At 48.7% G+C, this 21,938-nt stretch overlaps 2 protein-coding genes and 1 long non-coding RNA gene across 6 annotated transcripts; 2 read left to right on the plus strand and 1 right to left on the minus strand.

Annotated features, from left to right (window-relative positions):
* Positions 1 to 69: 69 nt before the first annotated feature.
* Positions 70 to 17,308, plus strand: MTF1 (metal regulatory transcription factor 1). 3 transcript variants are annotated; one of them, XM_068994430.1, is made up of 11 exons: positions 70 to 176; positions 478 to 942; positions 5,843 to 6,081; positions 6,510 to 6,641; positions 7,171 to 7,244; positions 7,784 to 7,917; positions 8,454 to 8,531; positions 9,189 to 9,291; positions 9,848 to 10,407; positions 11,215 to 11,281; positions 11,379 to 17,308. In XM_068994430.1, exons 2-11 carry the CDS (start codon positions 529 to 531, stop codon positions 11,771 to 11,773), a joined length of 2,196 nt encoding a protein of 731 aa, XP_068850531.1. In that variant the 5' UTR covers positions 70 to 176; positions 478 to 528; the 3' UTR covers positions 11,774 to 17,308. The 3 variants fall into 3 exon arrangements, with proteins under 3 accessions (XP_068850531.1, XP_068850532.1, XP_068850533.1); XM_068994431.1 differs by having other exon boundaries at positions 9,851 to 10,407; XM_068994432.1 differs by lacking the exon at positions 70 to 176 and having other exon boundaries at positions 533 to 611; positions 836 to 942.
* Positions 17,309 to 17,789: 481 nt separating this feature from the next.
* LOC138121992 (uncharacterized) lies at positions 17,790 to 18,345 on the minus strand. Its single transcript, XR_011156315.1, has 2 exons — positions 18,254 to 18,345; positions 17,790 to 18,160 (listed from the first exon to the last, which is right to left on the minus strand). It is a non-coding gene; the product is annotated as an uncharacterized lncRNA (long non-coding RNA).
* A 41-nt stretch (positions 18,346 to 18,386) lies between these two features.
* YRDC (yrdC N6-threonylcarbamoyltransferase domain containing) lies at positions 18,387 to 20,938 on the plus strand. 2 transcript variants are annotated; one of them, XM_069035920.1, is made up of 6 exons: positions 18,387 to 18,522; positions 18,670 to 18,865; positions 19,050 to 19,164; positions 19,468 to 19,587; positions 19,765 to 19,907; positions 20,256 to 20,937. In XM_069035920.1, the coding sequence occupies exons 1-6, from the start codon at positions 18,387 to 18,389 to the stop codon at positions 20,317 to 20,319; spliced, it is 774 nt and encodes a 257-aa protein (XP_068892021.1). In that variant the 3' UTR covers positions 20,320 to 20,937. The 2 variants fall into 2 exon arrangements, with proteins under 2 accessions (XP_068892021.1, XP_068892020.1); XM_069035919.1 differs by having other exon boundaries at positions 18,387 to 18,865; positions 20,256 to 20,938.
* The last annotated feature ends 1,000 nt before the right edge of the window (positions 20,939 to 21,938 follow it).

A 21,938-nucleotide genomic window follows, 5' to 3' on the forward strand; every position in this document is an offset into this window, starting at 1 on the left:
GTCGGTGCCGGCCGTCAGTCGCGTGCGGCCGCACGGGGGCGCTGTGCTCCGCCGCCTCCCGTGAGCTCCCGCGGCGGGCGCGGTGCTCCCGGCGGGCCGCGCGCGGCCGGAAGCGGAAGTGGGTCGCGGCGATCATGGTGCCGCTGGGGCGGGGAAGGAGCTGCCGCCGGCAGCCGGTGAGCGGGGGGGGGGGAGGGGGGCGAGAGGGACAGAGGAAGGACGGGCCGAGCCGAGCCGAGCAGGACCAGACCAGGCTAGGCCAGGCCAGGCCATATCGGACCAGTGAGGCTCGTGCAGCCACCAGTAGTGGCTCTCCACCGGGCCGGGCGGGGGTAGTGCCGCGCTCGGGGCGGGACCGCGGCGCTCGGCCCGGCCCGGCCCCGCCGCCACCGGCCGCCCTGGGGCTGTGCCTGTGAGTGGAGCGGGGCCCGGGCCCGGCCGAGCCGCCTGACCCCCCCGCCCGTCCTTGTGTTGCAGATGAGCCGTTCCGGCCGGAGCTCCCGGTAGCGCGGTGAGAGGCGCGGAGCCATGGGCGAGAACAGCCCCGAGGGCAACGCCATCTACTATGAAGTGGAGGAAGACGACTTAGCCCAAGATGACAATATGATGAGGTTTGCTGACAAAAACGGGCTGGTGTCCTCCTCGTCCGGGACGGTCTATGACAGGACAACTGTGCTCATAGAGCAGGACCACAGTGTGCTGGAAGATGAGGAGGATGAAGGACAGTGTGGGGATCACTTGCCTTTTTTACCAGAGGGTCATGAAGAAGGATTTCATTTAATAGCAGATCATGAAGGAATGTCACAGGGTTATGTGCAACATATTATTTCTCCAGATCAGATTCATCTAACAATAAATCCTGGTTCAACTCCCATGCCAAGAAACATCGAAGGAGCAACGCTCACTTTGCAGTCTGAGTGCCCAGAAACCAAGCGTAAGGAAGTGAGTAGCTAAACGTGGTTGTGGGTTTTATGCACTCTTCTCACCTTAAAGGCATTGAAAATGTGCTCTGCCAAGGCTGTTTTTCAGGAGATGTGCAGTAGTTTTGCTTGTTTTCCAGGGGTTTTGTGTAACGTAGTGAATTGCCCTCCACTAAATCTGCTCTCCTCACCTCCAGCTTCGCTGTGTGTTGGGGAGAACCATGTCCCAGCAGAGCTGCCAGGGCCATCCCTTTTCCCTCTGACACCACCTGCTGCCCTAGGAACCTGCCAGAAGGCACTTTGTGGCACTGGATGGCAGGAGGGTGTGGCACTACCACATGTTTGTGGCAGTGATGTGTGTAATTTTAGTGATCTTTTGGTTTTCTTCTGGTTGGGTCATTACTTTGTGAGTTCAGAGGTAGCTGAAACAACCTGAGCTGTTAACTCTGGGATTGGCCACATTCTCAAGAAAAGCACATTCAGGTCACAGTTAAAGTCCAGGCCACTGCTGGGAGCTGGAGTACCAAATGTGAGATGCCAAACTTTAAATTACTTGTAGTTTTATTGTGTCACAGAGAAAATGTGAGAGAAGAGGGAAGCTTTAAGCTGCTTTTTGATGTCTTCTGAAAGCTCAGGTCAGCCTGTATGGTTAAAATTAAAGAGTTTGCTCTTAATTCTGTTTCCCTGGTGAATTCTATCTGGGCACACGGTGGTGAGGGCTTGTCCTGGGACTCTTCTTCTTGGGTGTAAGAGCAAAGGGAAGTAACACCAGCTCAGGGGCAGCTTAGTGCTCCTTTTTTGGCCCTCCTGAGTTATGTGAGGGGTGATGAGTCCAAGTGTCTGCACCAGTGTCAGCATCACCTGCTTGTGTAACTGAGAGGGAGAACGCTGCAGCCCTGAGCCCTGGCTGTGACACTGAATCCTGTCCCTCGGCAGAGAACTGTCACCATCATGGCTGGGTGGGGGGAGCGGGCTGTCAGCAACTTCTGGACTAAGGTGTGTTCAGTGAGTCTGTTTGAGTCTCCTTTTGTCAGTTACTCACGTTAGCAGCTGCTGCAGTTTGTACCTGCTGAGGTAATTCACTTTTTCTGTCAGTCATGTATGTACTTTCTCTCTTCTTTGTGGGACCCTGAGCCGCTCCCAGAGCAGGGAGCTAAACAGGGTCAATGGCTGCACGTGCAATTAAACTGGAAAGGGCGCTTTTATTTTTTCACCCTTGCTTTTTAGAGAAGGCTTGTAAGACGTGGAATTTCCTAATGAAATCCTTTAACGTGAATTTATTTTCCATTTCCGGAATTAATTTCCCAGAGTAGAGGGCAGTGATACCATAATGGGAAAGCAGTGGCACTGAGACCTGAGCACGTGTGAAACTTCTATCTTGTGAAATGCCTTTTTGCCTGCTGTTTCAAAGGTCTGATAAGTTGTCTGGAGGTGGGGAAAGGAAAGTTCTAAAGCTCCCAAACATCTGGCTTATCTCTGAAAATCAGCTGCTCCGTTCTTTGGTAATTCCAAAATATCTGCAGCAGTTTTAACACTTGAGATAACCGTTTTAAAGTCTTAAATTTTCAAGTCAGTCTTAAGGCATTTATGAAGCTAAAAAGGGGGTTTTACACTTTAGTTACATTTGGCTTTTTTTTGTTCTATTATATGTCTCTTACTGTAATTGTGTTGGTAAGAACAAACATGCTTACAGTATTTCAAATTCAGTTATTCTTTGTTCAGTGATGACACAGAAAAATTAGCCATTTAGGGGGAATATTGTAAGCTCAGGAGGAGTTAAAGGCAAACGGAGCAGTTACTCTAGACTTTGAACCAGGGTGTGAGGCTCCGCTTCCTCCAGCCCTGTTGGCTATTGCACAATGAGTTCCCATTTCTGAGGTAAGTGCTGGATTACAGCTCTTCCAGCGTCCCCCTGGCAGAGGCAGCAGCTCACTGTCCCTGGCCAAAAGCCACAGTCTCGAAGCACCTGGGCCCTGTCCTGCCTGTCCGGGGCTTGGCGTCTGCTGCCTTGTTTGTTTTCTGTTGTGCTTGGGTGCTGTGGCAGCCTGGAGCTCTTGCTGCTGTACCTGTGAGGCTTTCAAATCAGTCTCTGATGGTTTTGTGTATATAAGCAGTGCTGTTTGTGTGTATAAGCAGTGTGCAGTGTGTTGGTGTGCTGATGTGAAAAGGGAATTAAATGCTGTGATGCTTCACAGAAAGATTTGTTTTGCTCAAAATGTGGTGGTGTTATTGCTGCTGTCTGTGGTGTGCTCAGAAGGATTTATGAAATAAAGATTTGACCTTTATTTGGTCTTTAGAGGGAACAGAGCACTGCAAGACGATTGTTAGAGTTCAGGCCATTAAACTGATGTTGCTACTGCCACCCTCCCTTACACATGGGCAGTGACAGCTGGGAACCAAACAGCTTAATCTGTAATCAATAGTGTCCTTTTTCTTCTAGACCTACATGTAAACACCTAGAAAGCTTTACAGAACCCTCCCTTCATTTTCAGGTAGTTCCTGCCTGTGTCAGATCCCTTGTGTACCATGGGAATTATTGGGGAGAATGTTCTGTAAAGTGTTAATTTCCAACTGCCTTGAAGCTGTAACAGGGAACATTTACTTCAGCACTGATACGTGAATTGTACTGGACCTGGTGATCCCAGGGGAGGATGAGGTACCCTCCTCATGTAATAAAATGTGCTTTCTGATGTTGGTGTGTTACTGGTCTGTGCTCCCATGTTGTGGCTGGCTCAGCACAACCAAACTTCCTAACTGCATTGTAACCATGCTGTAGTTCTTGGGCATTTAGTGGTAACTTCTGCCTGATTTAAACTGTAAATTAAGGGGAAATTGCTTTAGAGTGAAATTACTGTTTCCTTCTCTGAGAATGCTGAGTGACTAGTTGAAAATGTGAGGGGATGAATTCCCTGCTTCCCCTGGTAGGCAGAAGCTCAGCCATGCCCAGGACAGCTGGGCTCCAGCAGGCCTAACAGAGACTGGGGAACACAAAATGTTTCCCCTTCCTCATCCTTCCCCAGCTCTCTATACTGAACATGACATCACATGGTCTGGGATATCCCTGGATCTGTCAGGGTCAGCTGTCCCAGCCGTGTCTCCTCCCCACTCCCTGTGTACCCTTAGCCCCTTGCCGGTGGGGCAGAATGAGGAGCACTAAAAAAATCCGTCTCTGTATCATCAGCGCTGTGTTGAGCACAAATCCAGAACATGCCCCATATGTGTGAAGATGAACTCTACCACAGCCAAACCCAGCACATTATGGTATTTCTGTGCTCTGTGTAAAGGTTTCTTGTATGTCTCACATGCTTTAACATTCTCCAAATAGGAAGGTTTTATTGAGGCCAGGCGAAGGTGAATGCTAGCCTGTTGTGGGAGCAACAAGAGACCATGGATTGAGATACACAAAAGATCACTCAACTTTATAGAATTTTTTTAAAGGGGTCCTGCTGGCAGCTTTTTCCCCTGCAAAGCAGGTTGGAAGTAACCAAGAAACTATTTCTCTTTTGTTATGGAGAACTGTCTAGAACCTGATTTATAGCTGGTGTGACTTGCCAAGTTCTCTCTTGGGCTCTTCAATCACCTTTAGGTGTTGAGGTTTCTGAACTGTGACAGTCAAATGAAAGTCATCAGTTTGGTAGTTAATGGTGGAGGATAACTTTATTCAGGCAGATTAGGTGGTGTATTCCTTGTGCTTTACGAGAGAGGATGAGATTTCATTAGGTGTTACCACTTGCACACTGGAAGCTTCTAAACGGTCCCTTGTGCCTGTTGCAGAAGTGGGGAAGGTACCAAATCTAGTTCCGTGTGAAATTGTCCTAGGGATCTCGACGGCTTACTGAGAAATCTGTGACACCTGTATTTGGGTGTCCATGTAACCTGATGTGATCCATTGCACTTCAGGCACTGGCTGTTTCAGTAACCACAGAAGGAAAGAACAAGGCTCAATGAAGGTTGCTTTGGGATAAAGTGAAGTAATGAATGGACTGGTGGTTAGACCATGGGAGATGGTAAAAACTATTTCGCTCAAGGTGTTGATGGGAATTCAGCACACAGGGCAGTGAGTTTGAGCGTTGTGGCTGCATTTTCCTTTGTCTCCCTGCTCCACAAATAAGTAGCTCTGCTAGAAGCATTGGACTGTAGTGCAGGTGCTACACATGTGGGTAGTGGACAGGTTTTGATGCCTTAGGTTTTAACTTTTCTATTTTCCAAATCCTGCACTGCCCAGTGTGTAACTGAAGTTTCTTGTGGCCTGTTCACTTCTGCTCTCTGTGCTGGGCAGACATAACAAAGCCTCTCCGGGCCTGCTCTCCAGGGACACCCAGACCGTCCTAGGCCCTAAAAGTATAAACCAAAAGCTTCTAAAGGGGGGAAAGCTGAGGGGAATTACCTCATTAACTAAGCTTTAATTGGAGAATTAACCCTGCTATGCAAATGAACCAAACCTATAAAAGTGTGAAGAACTCGTGCCCTGCTGTCCACCTTGGGGTCCATCTTGGCAGCGGCCTCTGGCTCCCAGGGGTACCTTTGAAGGCTTTTCAAATAGATTCCTGCCTTTATTCTCTTACTTCTGTCTAGTCTCTGTTTTTAGGAGGCCTCTCAAAGCATCAGTTTGATGGCTCCTCAATGTTCTTTCCAACTGTTCTATCAGATTTTTAGCTAGAAAAATTTTGGATTATGTTTTTCCTTTTTCCCCTTCTGTTAGACTCCTGTTCTGCAAGGCCAACTGCTTCCCCATGTGCCACTCCTTCCTTGCAGAGTGCAGCAGAAATGTTGTTGTCAGAGAATTAAGCAGCAGTAAATTTTTTGGGGGGCTTTGGGGTCAAAATCTGTTGCATTGTCTTTGATGTCTGACTGCAGTTCTACCCAGTCTGGATTCTAGAAATGATTAAAAGTTATTAAGCAGGCAGCATTTTGTCCCTTAGGTTAAGCGCTACCAGTGCACCTTCGAGGGCTGTCCCCGCACTTACAGCACCGCTGGCAACCTGCGCACGCACCAGAAAACCCACCGTGGGGAGTACACCTTTGTCTGCAACCAGGAGGGCTGTGGCAAGGCCTTCCTCACCTCCTACAGCCTCAAAATCCATGTGCGGGTGCACACCAAGGAGAAACCATTTGAGTGCGACGTGCAGGGCTGTGAGAAGGCGTTCAATACACTGTACAGGTGAGAAGGTGTTCACCACTGTATACGTGGGGCGGCTCTGGCGAGTTTTCTTGTAGGTATGGCTGTTGCTGTTCTGCAAGTTGCATCTGCTTTGTGTTTGTGTTTGAATACAATTGTTTTGCTTCTTCCGTGTACACCCCTCAAGTGTGGCAATGCTGTCCACAGGGTAGGATGACAGAACTGTGGTGACATGCTTAACTTCTTAATATTCCAATAGCATTGAAGGTGGTGAATAAACACAAGCGTCTCTCAGACTTGTTGGAGGACTTTGGAACTGACAGCAGTTTCATGAGCTCATTACCTTCTGCTCAGGATATGTTAAGCCTTTGATCCTGTCCTGCACATTTGAAAGAATGGCTTGCTTGCCTCAGGCCAGGGCTTTCTTACCCTGCCAGTTCTAAGAGGGATTTTTTTGGCATGTTTTTTAGGTTGAAAGCACATCAAAGGCTTCACACAGGGAAAACATTTAACTGTGAATCAGAAGGCTGCAGCAAATACTTCACAACGCACAGCGACCTGAGGAAGCACATTCGAACACACACAGGAGAAAAGCCATTTCGGTGAGTTGCTGGGTGGCAGTTCTGGCTTCTGTGGCTCAGGTAATGAGGCACCTGTGCCAAAAAGCAGCTGTTATTGCTCTGAATGGAATGGTGTTCTGAGAAATAAGTGAACGTGGCTGGCTGGCGTTGGAGCATGTTTGTTCTTGAGCTCCCACAGCAGCCTTTAACAGAGGGTGCAGTGATTGTCCTAAAAGACAAGAACAGTCAAGGTATTTTTTAAAACGTAAACCTGTGCCACGATGAGCATCTTTTAAAACACATTGCTGCTCTCTGCTGGGATGCAATGTGTATTCCATTAAGGAGACTCCTCCTAATACTGCCTTCGTACTTGGATTTTAAAGTCTTACTCAGAGCCCTGCTGCGATCTGTGTAGCATGCACAGCAGCTTCTGGGAGATATCTGGTTGCTAACAGAGCTTAGCTTTGGGCGTGCTTTTTAGAGTCCTGGGACTATTGCAAAGCATGATCTAAGGTTGTAGCTAATGCATCGAAGGGGGCTGATGCTGACTCTCCTGTGATGCCTCATTCAGGTGTGAGCATGATGGCTGTGGGAAGGCTTTTGCTGCAAGCCACCACCTCAAAACACATGTTAGAACACATACTGGTAAGTTCTATGGGTTTTTTTCAAAATTTTCTTTAATTGAGCTTATGTAGTTTATACTAACTCTCAGAATCCTAATATGAACTTAGTTACATGTGATATGGGAGTGACACCAAGCTGAGTGGCTCAGGCAACACATGTGAGGGAGGGGATGGCATCCAGAGAGACCTTTGCAGGCTGCAGGAGTGTGCCCCTGTGAGCCTCATGAGTTTAAAAAGGCCAAGTGCAAACTCCTGCACCTACATCAAGCCAGTCCACATTTTCCATTTACGCAGTTATATTTATGCTTGACAGGTCTTGAATTCAATGAATGTGTTTTCACAAATGTATCAGTAATATGCATAACAATGAAATATTGTGTTGTGTGTCAGTTCCCATGGTGAAATGGAAGCATTCACCTGCGGGACTCCCAGGAATAGTGAATGCATGAAGGGGCATTAAACATCTTGTTTGTATGAAATACTGGTCTCCCATGTGCTTTAAAAGTGTGTGTCTGATAGTATGTTTTTAAGTCTGTTAAATGTGTTTTGTGCTGCCTCTAGGGGAGAAACCCTTCTTCTGTCCCAGCAATGGTTGTGAGAAGACTTTCAGTACCCAGTACAGTCTCAAGAGTCACATGAAAGGTCATGAGAAGGGACATACCTATAATGCACTTCCCAGTAACAATGTGTCTGAGGTTAGTAGCACTTCTGCCTAATGCTTCTGTGTTGAATAGATATAAACCATACCTTGGGGAAGAAATCATTTGGTTTGCAGCTTGTTCTTAAGGTGTAACATTTAAGACTGGGATTTTCAAAGGGAGTTGTAAGTGCTCACTTTGCCACGTGTGCATGTGGGCAGTTGTATCCATCAGGCTGCTTTCCTTGTGTGTGCTTCAGTTGGAATCAGTACTGTGGGATAAACGTGAAGTAAAATAGATACTAACTAAAAACACTAACTGTGAAGGTTTAATTCTTAAATTTTCTAAAAGTTGATTTGTTCCTATGCTAATTTAAAATTCTGGGTTATATGACTTTGTGGAAGTACTTTGACAGAGATGTTAAGAATCCTTGATAGCTACTAAATATCCTTTGCTTAAAAATCTTGCTCCTTTGATTTTAGAACTGAGACCTGGGTCCCATATAAGCAGAGTGTGGACTCTAAAAGGTCATTTAAAACATTTATGACATTATTCTTTTAATATATAATTCAAATCGTTTTTCTTTTTTACAGGATACAAGTCACTCACTTTGTCTCAGTGATTTAAGCCTCATGTCAACAGATTCAGAATTGCGGGAGAACTCTAATCCAGTGAGTTACTGTCCTGGAATTGCTTCATCCTCATTGGAGTTTTGATTTTGTCCTCCAAAATGTGCAGTGCTTAGTTCAACCTGCTGTTGAAGGCTCTGCATCTGATTTTACAATAACAACGTTGTTGCTTCTTGATAAGTGTTGACTGAGCTTAAATTTTACATAGAGGAAAATTAGATGCTGAGGAGACTGTGTTGTTCTTTGTACCGTGGTGCCGGGAGCAGGGCGCAGCTTTTGTATATACTCTGCTCTTTGAGCAGTGTGGGTGACTAGAATTGCATAGTCCAGGATACAGTCTATATGGAGCTCCTTTTTTCTGCTCCACAAAAAGTTCTGCAAGCATCCAATTAATGTCTGTTTCTGTTTCTGACTGAGTACTGCAAGAAATAAGAGTTAAACAAGGTATGGATGCAGAGGAATATATTTTACTTTTGAAGAAGTTACTTATTTTTGTAGGGATTTGCTCATTATGTTGGTAAATTTGATTACCGGTAATAAAACTAAGCATATAAGTAATATATGTTGCCATTCCTGAAGGTGGCTGGTTCACTGGAGGAGGTTTCTGACATGCACATGTTGCTTGACTGGGGTTTGTGCAGTTTGATACCTGAGATACAGCACTGTCTGATGTCTTCCTCTTTGTTTTCTGTTTGTCAGACACATGGACAGGACCTCAGCACAATCTCACCAGCAAGCATCTTTGAGTCTATGTTTCAGAGCCCAGACCACACTGCAAATCAGGATGACTCTCAGCAGACAGGTACCAGTTGTATCTGCACTGCTTTTAAACACAACTTTGTGACAGCTCTGCATGCATGTACTGAGTTCAGCATTTCAGACTGAAGCTTAATGCCCAACGTAACTCCTAAGAAGCAAAAAGAACTTTAACTTCAGTGTTGAAATTCATTGATGTTGGGATGCATGGTGTGCACAGACCATGTGACACTCAGTGAGAGGGGAGGTGATGCAGCACACTGTCCTGCAGTACTGCCATTGGAGCTCTCAAGCAGTCCACATCATCCTGTTTTCAAGGTTCTCTCTTGAAGTTGCTGCACAACCTGGCTGATAAAAGGCTTATTAGAGAGAGCTGATGAGGCTGATCAGGCTCACTGTAGAGCCCAGTGTTACCAACTTCCTGAATTTGCAGCTACTTTTAGATTTCACTGCCTAGGGTTGTTTTTGAGCACTAGTCTGAAGTTAGGAATGTGGTAATGCTTTACTTGGCAAAAATCCATCAGCTAGCTGATAAGTTCATTGAAAAAGCAGTTTATTCAGACCTAATGAGAACTGATACATTTTTTCTGTTTCTTTTTCAGCAGCTGCCTTGATTGAAGGGTTTAATGGCGACACGGACTCGGTTGCTGCAGTCCCGCCCCCAGCAGGAGACGCAACCTCATTGTCCCTCCCCCTGGTCCTGCAGCTTGGCCTCCCTGAGCCCACGCAGGCAGCACTGCAAGCCTCAGCAGCACCTGCTGCTCCCTCTTCCATAGCACCCAGCTCACAGCCAGCTGCGTTTGGGAATCCTGCAACTGTTTTACAATCCCCAGAAGTGCCTGTTCCTCGCAGCACACCATTTGCAGCCAGTCACCAAGACTTCCTGCAGCACACCCAGCCGCCACCGCAGCCCATTGTACAGGGACTGTCAGTGGTTGCTGGGGCTCCTGCCCCGACAGCCCCGAGTGCCGCTGATCCCCTGCCAGCTGTAGTTCAGACTGTGCCTGTTGGTGCAAACCCTGTTTTGACCAGTAACCCCACTATAACCATTACTCCTTCTCCGAGCACCGCCATTCTGCAGTCCAGCATTGTCATGGGAGAGCAGAACTTACAATGGATCTTAAATGGTGCCACTGGCTCCCCACAAAGCCAAGAACAAATGGTCAGTACACCCAGTACAGGCTTTGGAACAGCTTGAACCATTCCTCCTAAAGCCCTTGTTTTTGAAAAGGGAGGGAGTTGAACCTGTAAGATAAACCCCAGGATGTAGTGTGGTATAATGCTTGTCATGTTAATGTGTATACATGTCACCAATGCAGCCCCTGGAACAGACAGGGAAGTAAATACAGCACAGAGAAATCCAGGGTGCAGAAAGATGTTGCTTTCTTCTTTCCCCCAGTGGTGGACTTCTGCCAGCAGGTATCAGCGTGTTTATCCAGGAAAGGTCCACACCAGGCCTGAGGATATACGTGGGCCTTAATCTATTACTTTTAATGCATAGAAGCGCAAAAGACTTGTAAAGGTTGTGTTTAGGCATTTTGTAATCTTTGTCTCTGCCTAATTTAGACTGATACTGAAAAGAGTTTTTTTGAAAAGAGAATGTTTGTGGTTTTCCATTGAATCTAGATAGCTGAAGCTTCAGGAGTTTTCTCTTTGACAATATTGGTGCCACTTTAGGCTCTCAACTGCAGGTGGACACGAGTGAGTGGCTGCAGGTACAGGCAGTGGGACCACACACAGCAGTGTTTAAGAATTCAGTCATTGAATTGTCAAAACCCACAAGCTGAGTTAGCCAACAAATAATGCAGGGGATATTATGCCCAATCTCTAGGACCACTGAAACAATACTTTGAGCCCAGTTTTCCTGTGTGTCTTTTTGGAATATGTGTATAGCTGTTTAGAATTTGAGCAATAGAAATTTGATTGGAGTCAATTCACACTTTTTTCTTGTTTGTTTTTTTCTTTAAAGCCACAAGTTCCAAAAGTAGTAGAAAAGGTGTTTTTTACCACTGCATTACCAGTAGCTGGTAGCACAGGTAAGCATGACACTGAACTAATTTACAAGGCTAATTTCTCTCTCCCTGCTGTGAAATTATGTAGCTCCATTGTGTTTTGTTTTTCTTTCACCTTCAGGAAACCCTGTTCAGCAGATTGGTCTCAGCGTTCCTGTTATTATTATAAAGCAGGAGGAGGCCTGCCAGTGCCAGTGTGCCTGCCGAGACTCTGCCAAGGACAAAGCCACCACCACCGTTAAGAAGGAATGTTCTTCACCTGATTCAAAAGCTTTGGAGCAGCCAGCTCCCCAGCTGCAGCCTCAGACCTTTCCTTCCTCCTCTGCTCCTCCTTCTTGTGGGCAGAGCAGTCAGATAGTTAACCCTTCAGACTCCCAGACTGAAACATTAAGTGCCATGGATGTATCGGACTTCCTGTCCCTCCAAAGCCCTGAAACCCCATCTAATATAATTCCAATCGAAGCACTACTGCAGGGTGAGGAAGAAATTGGTTTGAATAGCAGCTTCTCTAAGTGAAGATGTTCCAGATTTTCCTTTGCACCTGGAGGGTATAAAACCTTCTCCTTAGAAGCAGAAACTGAAGGATCGATTCTTATTCCTTCCTTTTTGGAAATTTTGTGGCTTATTTCTGCTTCACAGATGTCATCTTAGTCACGTCCCAGGTACATCCACCTTTGAGATTCTATCTAAAAAAAGAAAAGGTAAAAAAAAAAAAAGAAATAGCTAAGTTATATATGAACTGTTTTGGCTGCACTGTCTGTCACTTTTGCTTGTCATATGTGAACACAGAAATTAAGGTTACTTGTGTGCAAAAAGATTTTTAAAAGCAAAAGGGGGGTTACTTTGTCTCCAATTGCACATCACTTATGTTTGGGATTAAGGTACTGGCAGCAAGTGGGTCTTCGTTACAACTTCTTGGGTCTCTGATTTTCTCCTGTCTGTCATGTCTGTACTAACCATGCACTAAAGGGGAGCCCAGAAAAGGAGGCTGCAGGGGAAGGAAATGGCATAGCTGTAGGAGAGGATTTATCTGCAGTGTGATTTGGATGCGATTGTCACATACCTGATGAGGAGCATGTGGTGAGCACTGTGCCTGGTTTTGCTGTATACTAATGCTCTTACTAAAGCCTCCAGGAGCTTTGCGGGGGGTTTATTTCAGCAGGGCACAAGTACCTTGTGCCCCTGATAGATCTGTTCATTTAATTCCACTAGGACTCAAGTGTGTTGCAGACATTGTGTCACAACATGGAAGCGCAGTCGGAGCCGCTGCTGGCTCTGGCTCCAGAATCTGTTTTCTTGGCCTCTCCGAAGGGTACAGTGAGTCCCAGGTGTGGTCAGGTTGGTGCCTGCTGCTCTTTCGATTTCTTAGGCTCTGTTCAGCAACAAGTCATCATCCTAACCCTGGGACTGTTGAATTGGGAGCATGGTGCCTTTGCTGGTTACTCTCATCTTTTGTGAAGAACAACTCTTAGAAAAATTTTCAGAAAGATTCAACATAAATTCAGAATTTGAATTTGAATTCAGTGAGTCTGTCCTTCAGTTGTCCATACATGCTTCTTTTTTTTCCTGTGAGCTATATAATTTCTGCCTGACTCTGCCTCCAGCCTACTGCAATGCCAGCTTTTTGTGCACGGGGCTATTTCTTGACTAAAAGATGTTACGCAACAGAGTAGTTTTTCATATCAAACTGAGAGTCTATATTCTAACCTACTCAGGGTAAATCAAATCCAAACCCCCCTCTTCCACCAAAAAGCCTGTAATGTTGCAATAAATGCAGTCTCATTCTAAATGGTTTATTTATGCTGCATTATTTTGAAAGATGTAATTTTATAGTTTTTATCCATTTTTCTGGCTTTGGCTGTCAGTCTTCTTGTGTTAAAGGAAAGAATATTAAATAGTCTTTATTCAGTTTACAGTGTTGTCATTAGTGAGATACAAAGATAATGACTAAAGCCAATTAGTAGGGAGTGTCCCTGCACTCAGTTTAGAAATGCAAACTGTAGTGGATAGAGGTCTTTTCACTTTTTGTGTTTGATCAGAGCTGTTGTCTGTACCTCCGAGGAGGGGAGAACCCTGTGAGTGCTGCCTGTTGATCAGCAGGTGTTTAACCCTCCTGTGACATGCTCAGTGTAGCCTGACCAACACTGAGACTGGCTTCAGCGACCTCTCATGTTGTTCCCTTGAGAATGCGCTGTCCAGGCATGGATGGAAAGGGACTGAAGGGAACTGGTCTTCCCTTCTTGGACAGCTTGCTTTCAGTCAAGTGCAGAAGGGAAAAACAGTGTCCCGTGAGGGCAGATGGTTGTGCCAGGAATGCTCTGTGCCTGGGACACGCCATATGTTTGTGCCAGGGCAGAGAGCTCGGTGTTGACAGTTGCAGGGATGAACTTGAGGGCAGCACGCATGCTGGTGTTGTTTCCTCTGGGTGTGTGGCAGGGCTGTGCAGGGCTGTTGTATAGCAGGGCTGCGAGTCCTGCAGCAACAGGGTTTGGTATCCACAAAACAGGTTAACAAAGCATTTCTTGTTTTGTTCCTGTAATGGCAATCCCTGGAGGGCAGCAAGGTGGTGGCCCCTTTGCTTTTCTCCTACAGCTTCATTTTGTGCTGCAGTTGGGTTGCATGGCAGCAAGAACTGCTTCAAACACAAACAAAATAGTCCCAAGCCTCCATGGCTAGGACTGTCCTCACAGAGGAGTCTCCTGCCAGCTATTCTGCTTAGAGCTCCATTTGGGAGAGGATTGAGCACTGCCTGGAGGTGCTTGGAGGTCCCTCTGGTGCCTCTCACTGTGGCCTCGGGCATTTTCTTTGGCAAAGTGCAGCTGTGGTGTTTGAGTGTGAGTGGGTGTGGATGTGTGCCTGTGGGAGGCTGCTGATGCAGGAGTGTGAAGATTCCCCTGGAGTTGTGGGGTTACCTCTTATGGGGGACAAGGGTCCCAGATGTGGCCTGCACTGTGACAGCTGGGCAATTTAGCAACTGCTTCTGAGCCTTCACAGCCTTCAGGGAGGCTTTTTTAACTTTTGCTACTTATGACTCAGTCAACCTAAAACATGCTTCTGGTTGGACCAGAGAGCATCTTCAGAAATTTTTTTGTGACTGAAATGAGTAGAAGAAACTACCAAAGTCTCTGAACTGGGAGGCTCAATGTGGAGCTGTGGTGATGGGCAGCAGTGTCCAGGGTCGATCTGCTGTTTCTCTTCCCAGCTACTGGGTTTGTTTAATGTGTTCCAGGAAAAGCACTATGTCCTGTTGATTCTTTGGTGCACTGGGTTTGCCATTGCCCCCTTATATGTGCATCAGGCAGGCTGCAATTCAGGTGGAACTGGTAAGAGCTTGTACTGAGGCAGGAGTGTGTGATTCTGTGAGCGCATGGGCTGTGCATCCACTGTGTTTTACAGGTGTGTACTTTTGTTGTTTATCATCCATCTGCTTTCCAGAGTGTTTGTGTTGTGTGTGTCTGAGATGTTTTCACATTTGCATCAACTCCAGTGCTGCGTGATCAGACTCTGCTCCAGGGCAGTCTGTGCCATGCTGGGATGGGAGGAGATCAAAGGGTAGCTGCAGCAAAGCTCTGAGATTCTGCAAGGCCAGAGATTTTCCTGTCCTTTCCTTGCTGCCCCAGCATTTAGCATACTCACTATTACATGGTTTATTAAAGGGAGAGTTTCTGCCCTTACAGATCTGGTGAGATGTTGGATTCCCAGAAAAGAGTTCATGTGCTGGAGCCTCTGGGAACAGCATGCCCTCCTCCACAAAGTCTGCAGGAACCCTTTCAATTATCAGAGAGCAAAACTGCACTGCTCTAGGTCACTTGTTTTGTGCTAGTGGGGGTTTACTTGGTCACTTGTAGTTTCTAGATGGGTGTAGAAGCCTAAACATGTAGAGGGGATCAAGTTACTGACTTTGGTAGCTCTGGTCACCAAGTAAAGGACCCAAGCGAGCAGACCTGGCATGCAGCTGAAGGCTGGAGAAATTGCTTTTTGTGCTTGTAGGTTTGTAGGGGGGGTCAGGGGGAGAGAATCAGCACTGATTGAATGCTGGTACTGAATTACATGGAACAAAGTACGAGTTGGACACTTGTGTAATGCTGAGTGTGCCCAGGAAGACAAGTTTGCAGAACCTCATACTGGTATCTAAAATGCACTTTAGGTTATTTTATCTTTAACCCAATTGCTGCAATTTCTTTTGTATATACTTTCACAAAGTTTATTTTTGCTCTGAGTAAAAGTTAACAGGGGTGTGCAAAGATGAGCACTTAACTTGGTGCAATACCTGTAGCTAAAGATCCTTGTCCCGTGTGGTCCGTGTGTCTGTCTGACAGAACAGGTGTGGTGGGTGTTGTGCTGCCCTTCCCCCGTGCCCCAGACAAATTATGCATTGTTAGCAAACGTCCAATCTATGCAAATAACCCTCTGAGAGCACTGTGCTTCAGCAGCCTTTTCTCTCACACATTCTGGGGGCTGCTTGTCACCCTGTTGGACATGCTGTGTCTCTTGATGTGTGTCCTTCTTCCCCTGTCCTCGTTCTGTCACCCGCGTGGGAACACAAGTGACAAGCTGCTCTCAAACAGGCATGTTGCACCTTTGAAAATTGTCTTCAAGATGGTTTCTGATGTCCTGTTACTGCCTTATTTCTTGGGGGTGGCCGTAGCCATCCACAACATTGTCCTTGATCTGCATCAATGCTGTGAACTGTTTACAGCACTCCTACTCCAAGATAAACTGGGTTCAGAGCTGGAGCCAGCCAGGTCCTTGGTGTAGAGCTGCAGGGAGAGCTGAGCTGAGGGTAGTTGTCCTTGGAGATGATTGGAGATGAGCAGCTGTTCCTGGGCTGGTTCCTGAGCTGAGGCAGCCGAGTCAGTGGGGCAGAGGAGATGAGATCTGGTGTCACGTTCTCGCTTCCACCGCTGGCTGGGAGACACCGGGCAAGGCACAGAACCTCGCCGTGCCTCAGATCCTCCCCATGGAACAAGGACAGGGTGTTGTCTCTGTGAAATGATTTGAGATCTGTGGGTGAAAAGTTCTTGGCAGGAGTTATGTCAGCTAGCTGGGCAAAACTGTTGGAGTCAGTTTGGACTGTAAGGCAAAAAAGAAGAGCATGTCTTTAATAAACCCCATGAATTTCTGACTGCAGAGTTTTTAATTGTATACTATTTTTTCCGTAACATATTTTGGAAGCAATGTCAAATTTTTATAAATGTTACCTGTAGTCAATACTCATGGACAGGGCTGAACTTTTAACTTTTTTGTGTCTTATCTTGATATCTATCACATGTTCTAGAAGGTGGATTCTGTGTCTGCACTGAGAAATGCAAATTAAACTGGATATTTATGTAGTAGTGTACATAGTCTGAGTGTGTGTGTTTTTGGAACTAGGTGAAACCCCACACCATGCTGCAGTGGTGTGCAAGCTGGCCAAAATTTGGTTCATTATGCAGTGTACACTTCCTCAAATAAATGCAGTTTCTACTTTTTCTTAAAGATTTTTTTCACATGACCTTTTCCAGCAGACTTGAGGGTGTGCTTGCAGTGCTGTATTGCAGTCGCTGGTGTTCCTGGTTTGTGACTCTGTTGTCCTCCTGCTGCTCGGGCTGACCCTGCTCTGTTCTGCCTCACCCAGCCGAGCGCTGGCAAACCCCAGCCTGGCTCCACACCGGGGGCAGCTCCAGCAGAGCTGTCGGGACTGGGGGGGCTGCACTGCCTGGGGCTTTGGAGACGGCTGAACTAAACCCCAGTTTCTCAAGAATGTGTGTATGGTAATAAAGGAATTTATTTAACTCTGAAACATGGGAACAAATGTGCTTACATTGAGCAATGTGAAGATGTTAGTTACAGGTACAGTACTTCCAAAGGAAGAGCATCTCCAAAACCCAAAAGAGTAAATATGCATTTGTATTTTTTGAAGAATGTGAAATAATGGTGTTTGCTTAATTGCTCATTTTGTATGAAGTTAATATTGTACTTTGAAATATCTGCAAAGAAGTGGAAATTAACCTTTTTGGAATTGAAAGCAATATTAATACTAATGGAATCCTAATTAAATGCTTATTTAAACATTGTGTTATAATAGTTTTTCCTGAGAGTATTCTGTGGCAGAGCAGTGTGAGCGTCCTGCCCTGTCCCCTAAGGAAGAGGAATTCCAACCTTGAAAGGCGGCGTTTGCCTTTTCACCCTACTCCCTCTCCCATCACTGGCCCAATTTCGCCGCTCTGGTGCCGGGGGGTGTAGGTGGGAGTTGAAACCCAGAACCGGGGCATCTCTCACCTCAGACCTCCAACCTCGTCCCGCAGCTGGTTCGTGCTCAGGTCATGCCTGACTCCAGGACTGGCTCTCGGCAGGAGTTGAGCAGGGGCCTTAGAATAACACAGGGTTTGTGCCTCTGCAGCCTCTCCAGCGTCGGCTCGGGCTGGTCCTGATCCCAGAGCAGCAAGGGAAGAATCAACCTGTGCAACACACGGGCGCTGGGGGCGGCTGTGCCTCCTCCTTCCGAGCAGACGGCGGGGGTGTGGGGAGATACAAACCAAGCCACTCTCACTTTATTTTGAAGTGTAAATTTAATGGGATAAGGCACGAGCGCAGCGAGACCAAGCGAGATCCAAGGCCACGGCGGGGGAGCCCGGCGGTGCCGTCGTCACCGGTCCCTGTGTTCCCTCGGCACCGACCGGGCGTTCCCGCAGCCCCAAACCGATCGCGCCCCTCCGTCCCTTCCGCGAGGCCCATCCTCGGTCCCGCCGCCGCTCCCGGGGCTTCTCAGGGCCTCGCGCTGCTCGCCGCCGGGCCGGGACTCAGCGCCGCCCGCAGCGCGGCCATCGCCGCCGTCAGCTCCTCGCAGGCGGCGATGCGGGACCTCAGGTGCCGCTGCCGGAGCTCCAGCAGCTCCCGCAGCCTCTGCGGGTCGTCTAGAACCTGCAGGGAGACGGCGGGGAGCGCGGTCACGGCCGGCGCCGCGGGTACCCCGGACCCCCCATGGCCCTTGGCCGTCCCGTTCCCGCTCCGCACCCGCCGCTCCCGCTCCGTCTCCGGCCAGCCTGCGCGCGACTCCTGCGCGCCCCCGGTCGCCATGGGAACCAGAGAGCCTCCACGCCCCGGATGTTGCGTCATCGCTCGGCGCCGCGGGCGGAAGTCGCGCCGCATGGCGCGGGCGGCGAGGGCGCTGGCGCTGGCGCGGGCGGCGGAGGGAGCGGCGGGGCCGGGGCCGGGGCCGGGGCCGGGTCGCGCCCGCCTGGTGCTGCTGCCGCCCGGCGGCGGGGCCCGGCCCGACCCTCACGGTGCGCGCGGGGAGCCAGCGGAGGGGGGAGGCTGGGCCGGCGGCGGGAGGCCCCCAGTCGAGCTAGGGTGGGCCGGACCGGAGGGTGGAGGCCCCGGCCGGTGGAGGCAGGTGCCCGGTCGCCCCGCTGACGCCTGGTGTCGCGCAGGCTGGAGGGAGGCGGTGGCGGCCGCGGCCGGTGCCTTGCAGGCAGGCGGGCTGGTGGCGGTGCCCACGGACACGGTGTACGGCGTGGCTTGCCTGGCCCAGGACTCGGCCGCCGTGCGCAGCATCTACAGCCTGAAGGGGCGGAACGGTGCGAAGCCGCTCGCCATCTGCCTCGGGGACGTGGAGCGGCTCTACAGGTGAGCGCGGCCGGGCCGTGGAGCCCGCGGGGCTGCCCGGAGATCCCGGCGGGGTGCAGCACCTCCTCTCGCGGACCCGGAGCCCCACGGAAGGGATGGGAGGGCCTTGCTGGAGCTGCCTGAGGTCCAGTGGCCCGGCCGACACCGTGTGCACATCCTGATCCAGCTGTCTCTGGCCCTGCAGGTACTGCCACGTGAATGTTCCCGACGAGCTGCTGCGGGACTTGCTGCCGGGACCAGTGACCCTGGTCTTACAGCGTTCAGAAGAGCTAAATAAAGACTTGAATCCGTTCACATCAGTAAGTGTTGGCTACAGGATTGATCTCAGGGCTTCGGGGGCAGGAGGCTGATTTTGTGTTGCTGCTGTAACATTTGTCCTTACTTGTCCCCAGAAGTGGTCCCTGTGTTGTCCTGCTCCCTGTGACTGACCTGGATGTGGCATAAACCAGCGTTAGGGCCTGATTTAAGTCTTGTGTTATTGCTGGTTCAGCAGATGTAGATCTGTCAGTTCTCTAGAGCTTCAGTTTTAAGTCAAGAGAGCTTTAGGCAATGCAAATTAAAACCAGTTGCTGTGTGTAAAACCCTCCTCTCTTTCCCTGCAGCTGGTTGGTGTTCGCATTCCAAACCACCCCTTCATGAGAGACCTGGCACGTGCCTGCTCGGGACCGCTGGCTTTGACAAGCGCCAACATCAGCTCCCACGGCAGCACCCTGACCGTGTTGGTGAGGTTCTTTCATCCCTCAGGGATGTTACTGGGGCAGTTTGGCAGAGCCCCAGGCTCTCTCAGTTGAACTCAGCTTTAGCAATAAACCAAGAGTTGCTCTGTTGCTATATTTTCATTTTATTTAAATGATACTCACAAACCACTGTCAGGACTGCTACCCACAGCTCTCTTGCAGGAATTCCAGGACTTGTGGCCTCAGTTGTCCTTGGTCATTGATGGAGGCCCAATAGGAGACATCCAGAGCCCAGAGTGTCGCTTGGGGTCGACTGTGGTTGACTTATCTGTGTCGGGGAAATTCTCCATCATCCGGCCTGGCTGGTGAGTGTAGCTGGGGCTTTTCCCTTGCTTTAAATGAAACAAAGCTTTTGGATAGGGTTGGGTCATGCATTACTTTGCTTTGTTTTGTTCTGCTTTGTTTGCTTTGCTTTGCTTCCCACAGCAGTTCCACCTTTCCATTAATGTTAACTTAATTACGAGCACGTACAGAAATCCTCAAGAGTTCTCAAATTCCCCTTTCTCAAGGCTTCTATGTGAAGCCGTAGTTTCTGGAGTTCAGGCTCTCCTTGGTTCTAAGTGCAATCCTGTGTCTCACCAATTACTCTTCCCCAGAAAATGCAGTTTAATGCTCCAAACCCTTTGTTCTGATGGCTCTGTTTCTCCCTGCAGTGCACTAACACCCACAGTTGACATCTTGAAGAAGAAGTATGGCTTGCTACCAGAATCTTCCTAACCCTTGGGACTGGGAGCTGGTGGAGCTGGGCACTGTGTGCCTGTGCACTCAGGAGTGGGTGATCATGGCCTTGTTTAATAAGGTCAATGGGTTATGTCAAGGTAAATAAAAAAAAGACTAGAAAACCCTTTCTGACCTCTTTGTGCTGCTGTATCGTTCCCAAATGTCTGTTCTGTTATCCTGATCAGGCTTTGTGAATACAGTGATTATGAAAGTTAAACTGTTGTCAGGATGGTGTGGGGAAGAACTGTGTGCCCCACCCACTTCTGAGTGCTCATCCCATGCCATCTGCACTGGAAGGAAAGCAAACATGGAGTAGAGGGGTTTGGAGCTTTGAGGGTGTTACAGCTGTGGTGTTTTCTGGCTGCTTTTCTCTGTTCTAAATGCAATCAAAACCTACTACTGAGATAAAACTGTCAGTGCTTCTGAAAATCCACAGTATTCAGAAAACCTAGGCTAGAGCTGCTCAGAACAACCTGCTTCCTCCTAATGATGAGAATGAAATAAGCTCTTGGCGTGATGATCTTCCTTTGTTTAAATGTAGAATTCTCTCTTGATTTTGCTCTAAAATGGTGCTAAGCTGAAGTAAACAGGGAATGGATGAAAGTGTCCACTGGTATTTATCATTGATTGAAAAGTAAAGTTGTTGGGAAGCAGGGAGGGGGTGGCACGGGATGTGGAGTCAGGATCCTTTCCCTGGGTGGAATGGCTCCACTGGGGTCTCCAGTGCTGCCTGTGGGACGTGAGTGGGGCCTGTGCCAGGGCCACTCCCCTGCCTGCACCCAGCCCTCGCACAGCCTGTGCTGGGATGGTTTTTCTCAATGTCTTGAGGGCCATAGAGGAGTTTTCTGTTGTAACTGCTCAGAAGCAGCAATCTCAGACACTGCCAATGGATTGTACTACACACACAGCTGACCCCAGAGTCAGCATTGCCTGTCTGGAGCTTCTGCTATAAAGTTCCCAAAGCACCAGGGTGAGTTACTGTCATTTGTAGAGTGAAAGCATGAGGGATCTCTGGCTGTTTCCCCTTCTCTGCACCTCTGCTCTTACCCTGCCTTTCCCAGTCAAGTATCCTGGGGCATGGAGGCGCTGAGGGAAATCAAAGGGGTCACTTCCTTTTGCCTGCGGAGGACCACTTGTTCTGCCTGCCTGTCCCTGCAGTGCTGGCGGACACTGCTCTGAGCAGAGGGTCTGGTGTAGTAGAGGGGGCAGAGTGGGGCACTGAGGGTCCCTCTGTGGGCCCTGGTGGGTAGTAAATCTGGGCAGTGACTCTCCACATCCCTCAGTTCACACTGGCACTGAGCAGAGCCAGAACTGCTGCCCTGGTGCCCCCATGCCTGTGGGGGTGTGTAAAGGCTGTTTGGGGGCTTGCTGTAACCTCCCACCACGGTGAGCAATTTCCCTGTTGCATTTGCACAGTGGGCAGCCCCTGCCTCATTCCTCAGCTCATCAGCTATTCATCCATCCTTGCTGGGCTACTCCAGTGCTCATCCATCACTTGCACCTGCCGTCCACTTTCCAAATGTTTCCTATTTTCCCAGTGCTGTATTTCCCTGCTCAGACAAGCTGATCTTGCACTGTCGATAACCAGGTGCAGCTGTGCCCCTGCCCTCTGTGCT

The sequence above is a fragment of the Aphelocoma coerulescens genome, chromosome 23 (assembly GCF_041296385.1).
Source record: "Aphelocoma coerulescens isolate FSJ_1873_10779 chromosome 23, UR_Acoe_1.0, whole genome shotgun sequence".
NCBI lineage: Eukaryota > Metazoa > Chordata > Aves > Passeriformes > Corvidae > Aphelocoma > Aphelocoma coerulescens.

Coding starts and splice junctions, on each gene's coding strand:
- MTF1 (XM_068994430.1), top strand. CDS start 529: ATGGGCGAGAACAGCCCCGAGGGCAACGCCATCTACTATGAAGTGGAG. Junction 7,918..8,453: donor CCAGTAACAATGTGTCTGAG/GTTAGTAGCACT, acceptor TCTTTTTTACAG/GATACAAGTCACTCACTTTG. Junction 9,292..9,847: donor GGATGACTCTCAGCAGACAG/GTACCAGTTGTA, acceptor TTTCTTTTTCAG/CAGCTGCCTTGATTGAAGGG.
- YRDC (XM_069035919.1), top strand. CDS start 18,387: ATGGCGCGGGCGGCGAGGGCGCTGGCGCTGGCGCGGGCGGCGGAGGGA. Junction 19,588..19,764: donor GCAGCACCCTGACCGTGTTG/GTGAGGTTCTTT, acceptor GCTCTCTTGCAG/GAATTCCAGGACTTGTGGCC. Junction 19,908..20,255: donor TCCATCATCCGGCCTGGCTG/GTGAGTGTAGCT, acceptor TTCTCCCTGCAG/TGCACTAACACCCACAGTTG.